General features: G+C 38.3%; 1 protein-coding gene across 3 annotated transcripts; it reads left to right on the top strand.

Moving 5' to 3' along the window:
* The first annotated feature begins 1,732 nt into the window (after window positions 1-1,732).
* Window positions 1,733-19,087, top strand: rgs7bpb (regulator of G protein signaling 7 binding protein b). Of its 3 annotated transcripts, XR_010795483.1 has the most exons (8): window positions 1,733-1,865; window positions 4,100-4,204; window positions 4,757-4,843; window positions 5,054-5,836; window positions 7,349-7,562; window positions 9,275-9,400; window positions 9,500-11,689; window positions 12,472-12,801. XR_010795483.1 is itself a non-coding variant. In XM_066645640.1 (7 exons), exons 2-7 carry the CDS (start codon window positions 12,798-12,800, stop codon window positions 17,188-17,190), a joined length of 723 nt encoding a protein of 240 aa, XP_066501737.1. In that variant the 5' UTR covers window positions 9,691-11,689; window positions 12,472-12,797; the 3' UTR covers window positions 17,191-19,087. The 3 variants fall into 3 exon arrangements, 2 of the variants coding, with proteins under 2 accessions (XP_066501737.1, XP_066501738.1); XM_066645640.1 differs by lacking the exons at window positions 1,733-1,865; window positions 4,100-4,204; window positions 4,757-4,843; ... (1 more) ...; window positions 7,349-7,562; window positions 9,275-9,400 and adding exons at window positions 14,491-14,657; window positions 14,849-14,979; window positions 15,610-15,754; window positions 16,358-16,428; window positions 17,099-19,087 and having other exon boundaries at window positions 9,691-11,689; window positions 12,472-12,914; XM_066645641.1 differs by lacking the exons at window positions 1,733-1,865; window positions 4,100-4,204; window positions 4,757-4,843; ... (2 more) ...; window positions 9,275-9,400; window positions 9,500-11,689 and adding exons at window positions 14,491-14,657; window positions 14,849-14,979; window positions 15,610-15,754; window positions 16,358-16,428; window positions 17,099-19,087 and having other exon boundaries at window positions 12,309-12,914.
* Window positions 19,088-19,341: the final 254 nt, after the last annotated feature.

Here is a 19,341-nt window from a genome sequence, read left to right as displayed (position 1 = left end):
TTCCTACCACAGAGAATATAAGCATATATGCTTCATCTTAGACACAATTTGGACACCAGTGTTCCAGTGGCACAGAGGGGTGTGGTCTTTGAAGATCAGTGAAGATTTGTCAGTTTTACGAAGATGGTGTTTACTCTTATCAGAAAGTATATAATATTATACTTAATTTATTTGTTCATGCTAACACAAGCCAGGAGTTATCAGTATTATCCACAAAGGGCTAATGTAGCTGCAAAAATGTAGTTCCTTAACCATGTACTGTACGTAATATTGTGGAAAGATTCAGGAAATCCAGAGACTTCACAGTCTTTATAGAGCAAAACTGTAAAGCACTGCTAATGTGTGTGACCTTCGAGCCCTCAACTGGCATTGCATAAAAAAAGTCATGATACTTGGGAGTACTTTGGAAAACTGTTGTCACTTAGTACAGTTGTCTGTATTATGAAATGCAACCTTAAACTCTCATACATCAGCTCTGTGTAGGAACATTGCACTTTCTCTGAGCCCTAGCTAATCTACGACTGTCTTCAAAGTTGCAGAGTCTGTGTGTCTGACTGGCATTTGCAGCACATGTGTGTCTTGCAATTAGTATGATCATTTCCCAAACTTTTACAAAGTGTTACACAGCTGTAAACATATCTCTGTTCCAACATTTGTCACACCAGAGAACACAATTCCACTGTTCCACAGCCAAGTGCTGAGGGGATTTATATTACTCTTGTCTATGATTAGCAGAAGGCATGGTGACCTTAGCCTCCTGTGCAGCTTCCACATGTTGATTTCTTGCTTTTCTGTGAAGATTATATCATCAGTTTTACACAGATATGTATGTGGAATGTGGGTCGAGACTAAGAAGGCAGCCAGGGAGTAATTTTGTAGCTTTGAAATAACTTGGATATATGACCATTCCCACTAAGTACTATGGCCAGCGGCATTTACCAACCTGGACCATGCAACTGCTGTGCTGCCACCTGCTGTACCTACAATCATAAGCATAAATATACAAAGAAAAATACTAATCTGAACATTAATAACCTAAAGAAGTAGAAAATAAATGGAATGCCATGAATAGACTAATGATAAACACATATATAGGATGTCCCTCAGCCTGAAGTGTGTATATATATAATCATAATTAAAGTAGCCCAGCTATTTATACATTTCCTTTACCAGCTTTTTATGCTGACTGAAATAAAGCCAAACTGCTTAGCATAGATAAAATATATACCACAAAACAAGATTTTTCCTAATTAGCCAGATACATTAGGCCCAAAGATGAGGATTGTATGAAATGTTCTCAACTCTTTTCCTATTCGGCTTGATTTAAATTATCTGGCTAAATGAGGATATCTGCTTTGTGGTTTTACCCCAACCACACTACCTCCAGTTTTCAAAAGTATGGCCTATGGTCCAGTATCCCATGAGGACATACAGCTTGTCATCTCAGAAAACAATCCAAATCTTAACTTCTCACACAACAGTAGAACAAACATCACAAACAATTTATTATTTAAAACATTTTTTTTTACTTTGTCAGCATTTATAGACGTATTTTATTAAATTAATTTTAATACAATTGATTTGAATGGTTACATCCATTTTAGGAAATTTAAAATATTGTGATTTTTGGGACACTCATAATCGCAAACTATCCTTTGGTCTCCAAAGTGCAGTGGATTTATTTTTTGCGTTTTAAATTTTGCGCGCATGACCCTCTGCGGCCTCCTTATCCAGGCATAGAACTCCAACAACAACAAAAAGGGCTCAGCGTGCGGTTTGTTTTTAGCGCCTTTGCTAACGCGGAGCGGACAGCGTCGACGAGGAGAGAGGAGGAACACCACACAGCTATGGCCTCATTTCAAGCGGTAGATACTCATTGTTTCATACGTTTAACGTAATATAAACAGCTCAGAAAAGTGTAAGATTCTTTTCAGAGATAAGAAAAAGAAGTTAACTTTGTCTGTTTACAGTGATTAGTTATTGCGAGCGCTGTATTTGGTGAACAAGACTGCCTTTCAGTGGTAAATAGAATTGTGTAGAAACCCACAATATAGTAAAAAAGAAAAACCGAGTTAATTTAATCTAGTCCGAAACTTTTTTGTTTTAACTGACTTAAATTAAGCCGTTCTACAGTCGGTTTCCTCAATCCCTGTGGTGTTGCTCTAGTTAGACGAACGTGAGTCGGGTTTTAAAGTCTAATGTAGTTTTCTGTGATTGAATATGTGTTTGTAAGTCAGATTTGGATTTTGTTGCTCGGTAAAACTTTTTGAACGCAGTTAATTTATTGGCAGAGGATATGCGTCGCAGAAAAAAAACGAGCAGGAAATAGGCATTCAAGACCATATGCAAATTAATCTAGCTCTGGGTGAGGTGGAAAGCTTAAGAATTCCATAGATTTCCCAACTTTTCTACATGATAAAGAGCTTAACACGTGAACATAGACAGTCAGAATGCTTCGCTGTGAAGTCCTTTGTCCTACAGAAGCTTACCAAGTCAGAGCTCTAAAACTGAAGGTCCTGCGCATGTAGTGCCACAAATAAAGAAGAGTTTTTTAACCAAATGGTTATCATTATGCTTACTAATATAAGAGGTATTTGTAGATGCACACATCTTATGGAATTTGCTTGTGATTCACTCATACATATTACTCACTCACTCACTCGCGCTCATAAATTTCCTTTTACAACAGTCAGCCATAAAATATAAAATTATGACCACCTCCTCCTTTCTACGCTTGGGTGATATGGCCCTAAAATAATGTCACGATATTTCAGGGTATTTTTTTTTATAACAACAATATTCTTGTTGGTATTAAAAAACACTGATTTATTTCAAGAACATATTTTTGCAACAAAATGTATCATATTTATATATATATATATATATATATATATATTAAATTATTTTATTTAAGTTTTATTTTACTACAAATGCAACAGAAGAAGCGATACAAAAATCTGTAAACATTTGCTTATTTTGTAAACAACAGTAACTTACCAAGATTCAGATTTTTTATAAAATAAATAATGTAGCATGGAAATCTGCCACATAACCAAAGTTCAGAAAATTTAGTGCATACATATAAACAGCAAACGTAAACAATTATACAAATGTAATCTTAAATCTTCACAGTAAATAACAAAACAAATACAGAATAGTGGCTGTGCTGCGTCAGTGTAGTAGTCTCCTGGGGATAGAGCTCATTGGCTGTTGAACATTTCTCACGGCATTTTTGATTTTCCAGTCAGGTAGTGAAACAGATTAGTTGTTTCCTCTTCTGTTGTTACAGGCTTCTTTAGTTTCTTACATAATACCTTTAGTTTATTGTACATCTGACGTTTAGTAACAAACCACCTCCAAACGATTGAAGTCACATCCCTTTTTTGGGGCAAATTCCTCCACCTCAGAGCCACTCTCCACTGTACTTCGCTGTGCATAAATGACTGGTAAAGAATTTATGCCATATTATGGGTAACTGCATGACGTCATTACGTAAAGACGTCAGAATATCACTGTTATCACAATTTCTTTTTATTGTTTTAAAAACTATGACAATATTATTGCTAAAGATACGATATGGCACCGCTCTACTGTATGGTCAGATAGTGAGAGCCAAAACAGGACAGTGTTTGTAATTTTGTGACTGATGTGTATGTACTCAGTGACACACACACTCTTCAGAATAAGTTAAGTTTGGTGACTTAACAGTGACTTCACAGTGGCGTAAATTAGCCTTATTAAGTCTTTCCCAGGTATTAAGTGATTTCCACTCATCATTAATCTCTTAAACTCACCCTAATGTCACCAGCATGGCTCTTTCATCGCAGTGATATACCTGCAGGAAGATGTAAGGAAAAACAACTTTTCAATTTTCTTACAATTTTTCAACTTTTTATAAACATATAAAAGCATAAGCCTGTAAACTTAACTGGTAAATAATTGGGACAGTAAACAAATTCCTAATGGTGTAGGCAGGATTATCCCAGGTCCTATCACCACAACAATACGGAGTCAGTACTTTTTTTTGCAGCACACAACCAGGTTGAATGACAACATCTAAAAATCAGCTTCTGATCAGCTAACCAACCAATATTTTCAGATACAGGACAGGGCACTGAACTCTGAGGAAATTGCAGAAGAACCATCAGTTCTTCGTTGCAGAAAATGCAGAAGATATGTTGCAGACTCAACATGCCTAATTTTGGTAAGTAGCCTTAAATGCTGAAAGCAGTATGTCTTTAGTGATTGTAAATGAAGGCATCAAGTTCCTCTTTGTCTTAGGAGCACTGAATAATCAGTCCTGCATGTTTTGTTTTATATTATTTATTTTTATTAACCATAAACCATAGCTATAAACATGTGTGTGGTCACTTAAATCAGATCCTAGAAACATCTAATAAATACACTTAATGACCTCATTATAATTTATGTCCACTTAAGGAATCACTTGTGAATATCTGTCATCGTAGACTATTTTATTCTAGCTAAATAATGGTCCATTCTCTTTTTTACCTGTTAGATTAAAAAAACATGCAAATGCCTTTAGGCCTTTTTGACTTATTTTGAATTTCAGGGTCTTAAAAGTTCAGTTGCCTTATGTAAGTTAAGTCTAGCATGAAAGGGCATTTATGAAAGAACAACATTCTGGTGGTTACTGACATTACCCTGAGCTTTCTGTTTTAGACGTGTCCGTGGTGAATGGATCAGTGATTTTCATAGAAATTCTGAAAATAATGCTTTTTTTTTTCCATCACAGGCATCAAAAGAGTTCACGGCCACATGCAGTGTGTGGCATATAGATGTTGATAAACTGCCAGATTGGATCCTGAGTATTGTTAATCAGGTACAGGCCTCCTGTAGTGTTGCAGCTCTACTTGTAATTTTCATTAACATGCCTAAGATGTGTTGTTATAAATTACAATATCTTTGTTTGTTGGCTCCCTTAGTTGCTGAGAAAATGAATAGATTTCTTGCATGAATATAAACACAAAAATGCTTTCATGCATCCAATTTAAGCATTTTCTAAAGAAAAATTATCATAATTTTTTCACAGGTCCACTGGACTGTTGGGAAGCTGAACTGTCAGTATTGTGGGGCTCGTCTCGGGGGTTTCAATTTCACCAATTGTCTTAAGTGTCCCTGTGGACAAGACACAGTTGTGCACCTTGGTAAAAGCCGTGTTGATAAGGCTGTAAAGTATTCTGTTCACATGAGCAGACCAGGCAGAGCCAGAAGATGCACAGATAGGTTAGAGAGTCCAGTAGGGTTACTGGGGACACAGAACAAGCTAGAAGAACCAGAGGCTAGAGGTGAATTGGAGTCAATTCCAAACCTCAACCAGGATCTGCTTCAAGTCACGCAGACGCTAAACTTTAAGACTGAACTTCAGAGTATGCAGACACCGGCGACACGTTCAGACTCTCCTGGTACTAGCAACCCTCATTTGCTTCATGTATTTCCCATACATGACGATGTGAATGAAAGGGTGGCTGTTGTGGACTCAGGCCAAGAAGCAGAACGCTTAAGGTCAGCTGAAGAAAACGAAGGTCCCGAAGACAATGAAATACAAATGTCTCCAGAACCGTCAGGTTATCAAGAGAATACCGAGGGAAATCTTGCTTACTTCACAGTACAGGGAGGACCTTCTCTGGACACTGGATTAGAACAAGAGCAAGAGGATATCAGCCCTGGGTTGATAGAAGAAATGGTGCACAATACCTCCTCCAGCATTGCTCAGAAGCTGACCAAGAGGGAGAAGAATCGCTTAAAGAGCTTGAGGAGGAAACAAAGAAAGAAAGAGCGATGGATTCAGAGTCAGCTTGAGGAAAAGATACAGGTGAGAATTAATCCATTACTTTCAGACCTTACTTTTCAGATCTTATAATCTGCCATAGATCAGACAGTTTCTACATGGAGTGTTACAAATTGATGTAAAAGTTGCTTGACATTGTTCACTGGGCAGCAGTGTAAATAATGTGTGCATTGCAATATATACAGACAATATTCATAGTTAATTTGATCACCACTTGTGTGATGACATAGTTCTTAATCACAACTTCTTAGTGCACACAATATGAACAGTCCAGACCAAAAGTAGATATAGAAGAGGTAATGTTGGCAATATTGTGAACATAATTTTCCATGTTAGACGGACATGGCTCACAGACATTGCTGCCATTGTTAATATTGCTAGCTAATAGGTTTAGAGGACACACAAAATGTCATTGAGATGTTGAACATTAAAAGTATGTGGTATTGGCTCAAGAAAGATAGTACAGTATCTTATTTAATATGAAGAGATTAATAGACTGCTCAACAAACAGGTAGTGAGAACAGGTTAACCACTTAGACTTGGCCATGAGGGCAAGCAAAAAGATTCTTTATTGGTTACGTTCCACTGAAAGAGTACAATGCATACATATAACTTGCACTGACATTTTATTTTAGCTGATAATTAATTCCCCATATAAATAATGACAAATAACAAGTGAATAGTGTTTTTATTTTTTGTTTGTTATTGTATACAACTATGAATGTACAATTAGCTTTCTAGCTTCATTAGAAACTCCCTAATGACAACAGACGCAGAAGTGTTATATTAGAAGTAAGAGATTTTGTTTTTTTAAGACCCTACATGTGTCTCAATAAATGAGTTTCCTTTCTAGAATTTACATATATTTCCGTCAACACAACAGATGCATGTGTACTAAAAACATTGCGGAAGTTAACTGTGGAAAATAACAGCAGTCAGCTGAAATAACTGTGATGAGGTGATTATTTAATTACTGTGACAGGCCTGTGAACTGTGTGTCAGGCTAGTATCAGACAGCATGCACATTTAAAGTTGCAAATTAGGACACACTGTCTCATACAGCTTGTTATTTGACAGTGATCATGGTAGACAAGATGTTTTTGCTAATTTAAATTTTTTAAAATACAAACAATCCTTCCTGTGATCAGACTGAGCCTGTGTGAAATTGTATCCGCAGTTGCTGCAATATTAACACATTAAAACTGAAGTGTTAAGAATAATATTCAGTGTTGATCAGGCACTGGCAACTGTTATGAATGTTATTTATTGTGTTGCATTTTGTTTCTCTGACATGGCTTATAAACACATTGTTAGTCATTGCTGACTTAACAAAGAACTTCTATTTACTAAGGATAATTTGGCTGGGAATAAGTGGCATTGAATTCCAAGTGGGGGTGACATAGAAAGCTCATTGCTGGGGAAGACAATGGAGCCATGTTTTTCAGTTGAAGATAAACATGATGTATCATGGAAAACATTTAATTTAGTCACACTATTAAAGTCCTGAATGCTGACTGTTTGTTTACTGTGATTCAGAGTGTGAAGTGGAATCTGACGAGCAGTGATGATGAGGAAAAAGAAGGCTACACTTGTGCGGTGTGTTTGGACGTGTACTATAATCCCTACATGTGCCAGCCCTGCAGTCATGTGTTCTGTGAACCTTGTCTGAGGACCGTGGCGAAAAACCGGCCCAACAGCACCCCCTGCCCCCTCTGCAGGACCCTCATATCACACGTCCTCTTCCAGCAAGGTCAGTTCAGCAAATTAATGGCCTACTTTCTCCCTCTACAATACCACTGGCTTTGGGATTACCTGAACGTATAATAGGGGTTGGCTTCCCAGAAACGGATTAAGTCCAGTGTGGGGTAAATTGCCTGGCCAGTGATACACCTTTTGAAATTTCTTTTTAGTCCAGGCTTAGGCTTAATGTGTGTCTGAGAGAGCACTGAATCAGGCTTCAAGTTTACAACTGCTGACTTGTTGAACATAGCACAAGCAAAACACCACTGATGTCTTTGTGGACAAGTGTACTGCACCTTACACTCATTTAATTTTTTATGCACCATTACATTTATTTTATACTTTCTCAATAATGTTTTTTTCATTACATTTTTTCCTCTTAAGTTATGTTTACTGCATAAAAGACAAAGCATAAGATTACTTAATTGTGTTTTGTGTATATAAAAAAAATTGAAATTCATTCCTGCAACACACTCCAAAGCTGGGACAGGGCAAAATAACAGTGATAAGTTTTTAGCAATTACACTGTAAACCGGTAAATATATAATGCATAAATGAAGCATTCACCAAGGACTGTTGGTGAAAAATGTCATTTTATCACTTAATAATAAAAATATTGTCAGTCCATTCGAACAGAAAAAAGTTCAGTGCCATATTTTAAAGAATTTAGGTTTTTTTTCACCATCTACCGTTCGTAATACAGTAAAAAATATTCAGAGTGAAAGTGTGAGACCATTAACCCCTTAGGTGGCACTGTTGGAGGAAGTGTCATGCTTCTGATGGACATAGACATAGTACTTTGGAAAACACTGTCACTTAAGTCTTTCGCTGCATCAAGAAATGCAACCTGAAACTGTATTATGCAAAGTGGAAGCTGTATAAAAATTTTGTGCAGAAACGCAGCCTAATTTCATCCGAGATGGACCAAAAGACAGTGGAAATATGTCCTGTAGTCAGACACATCCACGCATCAGCTTGCTATTAGGAAAAAAACACATTGAGTTCTACTTGCCAAAGATGAAGAACACCATCCAGACTGTTACCAACGAAAAGTGCAAAAGCCAGCTTCTGTGAAGGCATAGAAGTGCATCAGTGTCCATGGCACGTGTGATCTGCAGATTTGTGAAGGCACTATTGGTATTTTCAGAGAGACCTAGACTCTCTGCGTCTCCACATCTCTCTATGCATTGTAGACTGTGTGTCTGCTTGACTGGCCCACCTGCAGTCCACATCTGTTACTTCTGTGATGTAGAAGTAAAAAAGCAGATTTGTAAACCTGTATTTTGTCTTAAATAAAGGTTCAAGTGAATTAACAAGTGTTCCAAATTTCTGGAAATGGGGTTTGTAGATGTAAGTGCTGAAATTGTAGCTTGTAAGCTTGTTTTACAATTTCCTGAATGGTGTAAATAAATGGCATCAGCAGTGTTTGCTTTTAGCTTGGGCACTGAAAAGTTATTTTTTGAAGTGCGAAACTTAATTTTCAGGCTGGCTCATTTGTGCTTTTCAAAGCCCCCTTTCGGATATTACTATACATGTTATAATGGAATTTTTTCACTGTGTTATTGTGCTGTGTTTAGTTGTCCAAAATGTGCAGTCATTGTTAATGCTAATTGGCTCTGGAAGAGCTCTGTAGCTACTTTTGAAGCAGGGACTTCACCTCTATGACACTGTGGTCCTACTAATTGCATTCTGTTGACCAAATAAATGTACTTTGTGTTTCAGAGCTTCATCAAACCACGAGAACATGTTTCCCTAAGGAGCATCTTTTAAGAAAGGAGACTTTCCAGAAGATCAACTATTCCAAATTGCCCCTGCCCAGTTGTCAGAAACGTTTCCGCATTTTATGGGGTTTGCCAATTTGCTCCTTACTGCTTTGTTCTTTAAAGTAGTGTCCTTTTTTCACTGTTTAACAATGCTTATTCTTTGGTTGACTTTGTGTTTTTTCAGGGTTCCAGAGACACGGGGCCTCTACTGGCCGCTGGCAGCTTCCTCATGGAGCGTTTGGACTCGATGGACTGGATCTGGGAGACATGCGGGGCTGGCCTTTTGACTCTGATGTAGTGATTGTCTCTATCTATTCTTTTCACTGGGTGCTGGCTTTCATCATCTTATGTGGCCTTTTTTATTTCCTTATTCTCTGATGTAAGGAGGCTGCTGGCCACTGCGCACCTTTGAATGTGAGATGCACAAAGCAGAATTGTTGGACGTTTTCTCTTTTGAAGTGCCTAATTTTAGCTCATTTTAACAAAGGAAATGTTCCTGTGGAAGCATTATGTGTGAGTGTGTCTTTATTTATGTGTATTTGCAGAAGTGTTTGGGAAAGGTTTGTGCTGGTTTTTAAGCTATAGCATTTGGTGAAAATGAATGACATCTATGTTATCATCCTCTATAAATGCTATATTAATGAAGGTAATTATGAATGTAATTATATTAAAAAAGATAAAGAGGGAATTGTTAAAAATCAAGTGGCTGATGGCCAAATTCCAGCATTTTAATGAGGTGCTTTTATTTGAAATGTGTTTGTTTGAAAGTCAAATGTTGCTTTGATATTTTAATTTTAATTTTGTCTGTTTTAAAATTTTTTGTTACAATTGGGCATGAAAAAACATACCTACTGTAGTACAATGTTAAATCATTTCTTTTAAACAGTAAATAATGTTTTAATGAAACTTAGTGGTGCTTGTGACTCAGTTGCCATGTTGGAAAAACAGCCTAAGTAAATCAACCTTTTACCTATATATGTGGGTTGGACACTGAAACACCTGGTTTTAGACCACAAAATTTATTAATATGGTGTAGGGCCTCCTTTTGCGGCCAATACAGCGTCAATTCATCTTGGGAATGACATATACAAGTCCTGCACAGTGGTCAGAGGGATTTTAAGCCATTCTTCTTGCAGGATAGTGGCCAGGTCACTACGTGATGCTGGTGGAGGAAAACATTTCCTGACTCGCTCCTCCAAAACACCCCAAAGTGGCTCAATAATATTTAGATCTGGTGACTGTGCAGGCCATGGGAGATGTTCAACTTCACTTTCATGTTCATCAAACCAATCTTTCACCAGTCTTGCTGTGTGTATTGGTGCATTGTCGTCCTGATACACAGCACTGCCTTCAGGACACAATGTTTGAACCATTGGATGCACATGGTCCTCCAGAATGGTTCGGTAGTCCTTGGCAGTGACTTGCCCATCTAGCACAAGTACTGGGCCAAGGGAATGCCATGATATGGCAGTCCAAACCATCACTGAGCCACTCCCATGCTTCACTCTGGGCATGCAACAGTCTGGGTGGTATGCTTCTGTGGGGCTTTTCCACACCGTAACTCTCCCAGATGCGGGGAAAACAGTAAAGGTGGACTCATCAGAGAACAATACATGTTTCACATTGTCCACAGCCCAAGATTTGCGCTCCTTGCACCATTGAAACCGACGTTTGGCATTGGCATGAGTGACCAAAGGTTTGGCTATAGCAGCCCGGCCGTCTTGGTCACAGAGGCGCCAGCAAGACGTGCACCAACAATTTGTCCTCTTTTGAACTCTGGTATATCACCCACAATGTTGTGTGCATTGCAATATTTTGAGCAAAACTGTGCTCTTACCCTCTGCTAATTGAACCTTCACACTCTGCTCTTACTGGTGCAATGTGCAATTAATGAAGATTGGACACTAGGTTGGTCCAATTTAGCCATGAAACCTCCCACACTCAAATGACAGGTGTTTCAGTTTCATTGTCCAACCCCTGTATATATGTGTGTATATGTGTATATATATATATATATATAATAAAAATGTGTGTAATCTATTGCCTGTAACTGCTTATCCAATTGAGGTTCGCAGTGGGTCTGGGGTCTGGAGCCTAATCAGAATCACTGGCCTCAAGATGGGATCACACCCTGGAGAGGGTGCTTTCGAGAAGCCAATCCACCTACATGTTTGTTTTTGGACCATGGGAGGAAACCCATATATTTTTTAAATTATTATTATTACTTTTTATAAAAGCAGCCTGGACACTTGAAACAAAATATTTACTATAACTAAGATTTTGTCACAAATGGAACAATATGATTAAACAACTGTGGAAATGGAAGATGATTATTATGGATTTAAAGAGAAAGGCACCAATCCATCAGCGTTTTGTAAGTCATATCTAGTTTCTGAACTTTTGCCAAAAAGTATGTTGGAAGTTCCTGTTACCGTTGCATTCAATATTTAATTACTGCTGTGATTTGTATTAAAGGCATACAATATACTGCGGGTTGTGAAAATGTATAATAATTCAAATGTGCTGTGACAGATTGAAACTTTAACAGCGCACTATCGGTTCACTGTTATTTTCTTACAAGAGAAAATTGATTTGCAGCAATTATTCTTACATCCACAATTCAAGAGAGTAGAAAACATACATTGACATTTTTTGTCCTTCTTCTTTGACAACATAATTGCTCTGAGGTTTTTTTTTTTGATCTATTACACCATGTCTTGGGGAGTCAGTAATAAGAACCTCACAGAAGCAGTTGACATTGTACTTACAAAGAGTGATTTTCTGAAACGGCCTTCTTTAAGTTGTGCTTCCAAATTACTGGAACCTATTAATTGGCTGCAAAGATTCTGTTTCCCAATATTTAGGTTTACAAAGCAGCTAAGAAATGCAAATGTCATATCTGACTGAGTAAAAGACTTTTAAACCGAGTCATAAGCTTAGAGCCCCTGAGCACTTAGAGCACCTTTTTTTTAAAGGAATGAGGATAGTGTTTAAGTCTCAAAGGTACAACATAGGGCTTGCTGTTTACTGCTTGGCTGTGCTGTTCTGCCCTTCTCTTCAGTACTCTGTTTAGTTGCGCTCTACTTGACTGTGCTCTTCTTGACTGCATTCTGCTGTGTTGTGCTGTGCTCGTCTGTGCTGTACTCTGCTGTGCAGTGGGAGTGTAGCTGCAGTTGCTGCAGCCTGACGGGGCGCTCAGTGCTCCTCCTCGGCCTTCAGCGGCGCGGCTGAAGGTGACTCGTGGAGCCGGAGAGGAGGAGGACGAACATGCAGACAGCTTGACCTGCTGTGGAAACGTCGGGAGAGAGAGAGAGCGAGAGAGAGCGACAGGAGACAGAGAGAGATACAGACACGGCGAGAGTGAGTGAAACAGGGAGAGGGGCAGAGAGAAAGGCCCGCGGACGTCGCCCTCAAGACGTTGTCCGCGTCTCATTTTTCCCCCCATTTCTCTCCGCGGTGTTTTGGCTCGTGCACGCGCATGCATGTGTTCGGCACCGAACGGGCGAAAGCAGCGCCTCTTCCCGCTGCGCAGAGCCGCGCACGAGCGCCGCGAGAGCAGCGAGAGCAGGACGCAGCGTGCGGTGGACCACTGCAGAACCGTGAGTAGACACACACAGATACACACACACACACGTGTGAGTGTGTATATATATACACTGCTGATGCAGCTTTATAGTACAACAGTGTTTGTTTTCCTCGCCTACGGGGACTAGCCCTGATTTGCTGTATACGACAGGTTCATGACTGTTTTGACTGCTTATAGACTACATGACGCCCCATAAAGCGTCTAATAAAGCGCAGGCGGCCTCCGCAATCTCTCACTTACACTCATACACACACACACACACACACACGCGCGCGCGCGCGCACACACACACACACACACACACACAGCTGATGTGCCGTGTTGTCTTTTCTGCACCAACGGTCTAACCGTCATTAGCTCTAACGCTACAGCGTATACATAACTATAGACTGCTGACACAACGCCTCACCGACCGCGGTTTTGTTCTCAGTTAATGTCTGTATTAGGGTTGCTGTCCTCTCAGACTGAATGTTGAACTGTTGCTTTTTATTAAGCTGAATTACAGCGGCTTTTATAAAATATCGTGACTGGGACGCCCTTTGAATTCACGCCGCAGATACTTTCTCACTTTCATGTCATTGCTCTCAGTCTTTTGCTCTGTAAGGTGCTCCAACGTGTCGCATAAAATAACAGAGAGAATTGTGTGTGTGTCGGGGAGAGAGAGTGTGTGTGTGTCTGACTGATGAGTTACATTTTATATTGTGTTCATTTTGTTTTTTTATTATCAACTCCTTTGTTTGCCCTATCTCCTGCAAAACTTACCACTGTGGAAATACAGTGTACTGTTCTGAGAGCAGTGAAGGGGGATTTTCTAAGTGCCATGATTCAGTTTTGATCCTCTGTGATAAAAGGAGTCCCCAGCCACTTTGATTGTCCTCGTTTTTTTTTGAGTTGTTACATATTTTATTAATTTTAATACAGCATTTTTAAAACTTATTTTACCTTTAAAATTTAATAGCAAACATGTGTTTGAATCCACACAAATTGACTTGAATGCTACCTGTTGATAAATAAAAAGCCAGGAGCAACAAGCGTATATAAAAACATGGTGTTTCCCAACTTTACAGTACACTCTCAGAAAAACTCACTGTGGTGGGACCCTCAGGGGTTCAGATTCAGTATCTTTAGTTAGGGAGCATTGTTTTACTGTATTTTATAATGACTGTAGGTTTTTGTGTTGATTATACAAAGCAGTGTTGATTTCACCTGCAGGACTTTTATTGTGTTATTTTATTTTATAGCGTTCTATAATAAAAGCTTTAAAATATTCCTCCTGGAAAAGAAAATGTGTGGAAAATAGAAAGAGCACAAGAGGACTTTAAAATCACAGTTTTTACACTGTTTTTAGTGTCTTTAGTGAACAATAATGTACCTCTACGGCATCTTTTCTTCGGAGAATAAATGCTTTACAAAGGGTTTGTTTCTTATGGTTTGCTGTAGTTTACTTCATGTACCTGAAATATGTGGCCATTTTTTTTATCACTGTATCTCTGTTTATTCTCTCTTTTTTTATTTATTCAGTTAATTATTGCATCTCAGTGATGATGACCATGCCTCACTACCACTCATATCTGTGTCTCAATTCTCAGACAGTGCAGGAGTTCAACACTCTAGTAGCTCTGCACCGTGAGCAGGTCATCTCCATTGGAGAGATCACAGTGGACTGTCCGTCTCTGAGAGCACAGATGCACAAGACTCGCACTAAAGGCTGTGCTGTGGCTCAGACAGCCTACCAGAGCCTCACCGTCATCTCCGGGTGAGAATCCCTCTGGATTCAATGTGAGAATAAACTGTAGGCTGTGTGGTAAAAGCACTGTGTGATTGGGTCCCTATTTACACTCTCAGGTTGGTGTGACCCTCTCATGATGGCACCCTTTGGTGTGAAAGCGATTGCTGCTAGTACAACTGATGCAACTATCTGTTTCCTGTGTATTGTGCCACGCCTAGGCCAGAGGATGGGGAAATCCACCCAGAAATATGCAGGCTCTTCATCCAGCTGCAGTGCTGCCTGGAGATGTACATCACGGAAATGCTGAAGTCCATGTGTTTGCTCGGTGTGCTGCAGCTCCACAGGAAAGGTGAAGTTACCGCTCGCATCCAGCAGGGGTCAGCAAAGACTTCAAAATGCATTAATAGGCCTGGCTCGGAGAAGGTGTTGCATTCAACTCTCTGTTCCACTCATATTATGCAGATGGCAGTGTATTAACACCATACACTGCACAAAGACGCTCTGTAAAAGACCCGTGTGAATGTACAGAGCCCTAGACATGCAGTCCTATGTGAAATAAACAATATAGAGCTACTTGATGTGTTACATTGGACAGATAAACTCCAGGGGTTTAAACTACACAAGATTAAAGGCTTATATATGTAGACCCACTACATAATAATTTAGATTACATACATCTAATGTAGTCTAAAATATTGAATGTTTTATATGCCCTATATAATGCTATATGTAGAATAAGAACATTTTATGGTTGATTCCATGAATTTGGCACAGTATAAAATGTTAAACGCGTTCTGGAGAGGGACAGACAAAAATGCTATTTATAGATAGCTGTATATAGGTCTTCTTCATGTTTACCTTATCTGAAACATGTACATAGGTTGCCTATGTTAGGAATATATATATATATATATATATATATATATATATATATTAGTAGTTCAAGTAGAACTGTAAGGAATGTGTTTGTCCCCTGCAGGAAATGAGCCATGTCCTGATCCGAATGTAGACTGCAGGGTGGATGAGAGCTCAGATGTCCCAATCCTGGAGGACAGGTCATCATCACCTGTTGACTTCCCTCAGGAGTCCTGGCTTGTGTGCACAGACATAGAGAATATAGAAAGGTACCAACAGCCTTTAAATCGTTCAAAGCAGATTCTGATCACTACCAGAAAACTGCTAAAAGCTGTGGTGGAGTCTCAACTCTGCAGTGCATTCTTTCTCTACTCTTAAAGCCCAGCCAGGATCTGTAAGGACAAGGGCTTAATTTTTAATTCAAGTGATAATGGCACTGTTTTGATTTTGAATAATGACGCCAAAACCAGAACATCATATTTACTCGACTGAATTTCATGACACATACCGGGATATAATGGAGTGTATATGATCATTTTGCTCAAGGAGTTTATTATAGAATTTTACTTTGGTCGTTGTTGTTCTTATTCACTATAAAGTGGACCTTTATTTATTTATTTTTTTAAAGATCTTTATAATGAAGTTATGCTAATCCATTTAAGGGATGACCTTAAAATGCCAAAATAATATAGTAACATTTTTAAGAGTGTATAGTAGCTGTTTGATTTTGTAAACATTGATAGTGTTAGTCATGTTTGGTTGAGTGACGCTTTAAGAATGTAAGTGTCATGGTGTAACAGGATGTCACTTTTTACTTGCATCACTGACATGCTTGTTTTTGTGCCTGTTTTGCACTGAAATCCGCCTTCCAGTGACATGCGCGAGATGAGAAATCTGCTAAGCAAACTCAGGGAGACCATGCCTTTGCCATTGAAGAATCAAGGTGGGTCAAATTATTCCGTTACACTGAACCTAAAAAATGTTGAGGAGCTATGTAAATGCGAGTCAAAACCAAAAGCAGTTGTGTTTTTCCTCATATTTTGCAATCAACATTGCACAAAAGTTGGGAGAGGAGCATGGAATATTTGTTGGGGACTGAACCCGTCCGTTGATCCAGTTTTCAAGCTGATATTCTTTTTTTTCCCTCATTTACTTAGAAACTTTAACTGTGGGAGTTTACTGGGCTTTCGCTCTAATATTTTTCCTTTTGTTGTCATATTTTGCTCTTTGATCTTTAAATAAAAACATTCCCCCAGATTCCCAGAATCTTTTGATATTATGGACTACTGAGGGTGACATATTTAAAATCCCTGCAGTCACTCATGGCACTCTAACTGTTGGATTATTCAGCAGTGACGAGCTTTATTCCACACATTTCTTATCTACAATTGCCAAGTCACAAGTTTTTGAATTGGCATCAGTTTTAGACTGAGCAATCAGGTGCATGAGGATAAATATTAAGTTTGTGTGTAAAAATAGGTCAAAGTAGATTTACACATAACTGCGGCTATTTGCATTTAACCTGCTTTAATGAAATTAGGTTTTTTTCGTGTGTTTCTAACTGCACTATGAGATGTTACAGCCTGTTACAGTAATATGTTCCCTGTGTGCAGATGACAGCAGTCTGCTTAATCTGACTCCGTACCCGCTGGTGAGGCAGAGGAAGAGGCGTTTCTCTGGGCTCTGCTGCCTCGTGTCAGGCTGAACCAGCTCCAGTCTTCTCTTCTTTCCACTTGTCTTTTTCTCTTGCTGTAAATGTGGAGCGGCAGTTCAGTTAATTCTGTCACGGCCATTTTTACAGACTTCATTCATTGCTAGTGAGTACAAACACAACGTCGTCCCAACTATCTCTCTGTCTCTCCACAGCTGACGGAGGGACTGAAAAAATGTTATCCAAAGTTGTGTCTGGCTTCAATCCAAAAATCCAAGAGGATTTGGTTTTCTTGATTGTCATTTTTATCTGTCATTTGTTGTGGTAACCATATGATTGTATGTAGACAAAAAATATGACTGAATAAGATATATATACATATAATATATCCATAATATATACAGTACACAAGATATACAGCGTTTCCTTTCTGATGTGTATTTGGCTGATGCTTTCTACAAGTCAGAGGTTTGAAAAGCTTGTTCTCAGCGATGGTGAGCACATGGCGATAGAACAGTGTTCAGCACACACTCCATGACTTACTTCTCTTTAGTTCGGTCACTGTGCAATGCTTATTTATTTAGTCTTCCATAAAAGGTAAAGAACATTCAGAAAAACCTATATTATTCATTATGGGGCACAAGTGTGTGCTCTGCACTAAAGCCATTACTTCTTCATTGTTAACATGAAGACAGTCAGAAATAGATTAATGTACATAATACAGTTCTGTGTGATCAGCAGCTCCTGTTTAGGGCGATCAGCAGTGTCCAGTTCATTGGGTGTTTTTGCTCATTCATTTTTTCCCACTGTGTGTAATCTTTGTGTGTGTTTTATTTATTAATTTATCAACAGTTATTTTGTTTGTTTCAGTATTTATTTGTATGAGAGTTTGCAGCATGGGTATTGCTTCTGGTGTCCAGTATCTTAGGTAATGCATAGACTCCCAAACTCATAATGTAAAGGCCATTTTATAATGACAATAAACTTTTTTTAATTAAAAGTCCTCATTTTTTCGTAAGTGTTCCTTGCGTTGTAAATTTCCGCAGTAAACTCTGAATGCACTTCCAAAGTGTAGCAATAACACTTTGAAATCATAACATTCCTTGACAGATGTAATAAATTGAATGCTGGTCTATTGCACGTTTCACAAACTCAGCTTCTGGAGACTCATTACTCTTCAGTGTTTTGCTTTTCCTGCTTTAAAGCGCATAGCTGGACTCACAAGACCATAGTGAGGGCTTATGAAGCTGTATAGTGTAATCAGGGGTGTTGGAAGCAGTGAATATATGAGAAATGTCCAAACAGGGGGTCTTTAAGTCTGAGAAAATGAGAAAAACTGGCTTTTTGTCTTAAAAAAAAAGAGCTGTTACTTATGTATTTCAGTTATTGCACTTTAGTTTCTACCTCCAAAAACAAACAGCTTGGTTACATAAGAATATTCCCCTAATTTCACCAGTTCTTTGTGTAAAATTTGCTTTGTAATGAAGTAATCCAATTAAATTTAATTTATTTGCTCTTTTGACAGGAAAAGTAAAATATTTTAGGTAAATTATTGTAAAGAGATATTGTTCTCTTCTTAATTTTGGAGCATTTCTATTGTTCTCTTGTTCATGGAGTTGCCATATTGTGTATAAGATAAAAAAGTACAGTTTACAAAAGACTGACAAATACATATATAAACATTTCTTTTTTTTTAAATATGTGTTTTTTGTAGAATCTTTTTCTATTAATTCCCATAATTAGGTTTGTGATCGTTTGCATTTAATCTGTGTATCTAATACTATGCACTATGAGTGTCATTTAAAATGTCAGTACTTTAGTGCAGTCATATGAAGAATTGGAATACCCCTGGTGTAAATGAAAATAGGTTTTCAATGGAAAAATGTAAAAAATGGAATGTTCCAAATTTCTATTTTTTCTGCAGTATGTTAAATAGAACAAATAAATGGTATTTGTGGATTAAAATGTGCAGAAGTGTGTTCTCTGTAGAGGATGTGTATTAGTTGCTTTCTCTTAGAAAATGAACAAAATATTTCACTTAACCAAGGGTGCCCGAAGTGTTCATATGACTAATGCTACATTTCTTAGCTAAGTTTCAAGGTTTAATAGTTTTTGTGGTTAATGTTTTGAGAGTTTTCTAAAAAGAATTCTCAATAAAAACAAAATGAATGAATAAATAAAATCAATTTAGGTAGTTCTTTAATT

The sequence above is a fragment of the Hoplias malabaricus genome, chromosome 15 (assembly GCF_029633855.1).
Source record: "Hoplias malabaricus isolate fHopMal1 chromosome 15, fHopMal1.hap1, whole genome shotgun sequence".
NCBI classification, from domain to species: domain Eukaryota; kingdom Metazoa; phylum Chordata; class Actinopteri; order Characiformes; family Erythrinidae; genus Hoplias; species Hoplias malabaricus.
The sequence above is the reverse complement of the archived record's forward strand: the minus strand, read 5'-3'. Positions and strand labels throughout refer to the sequence as shown.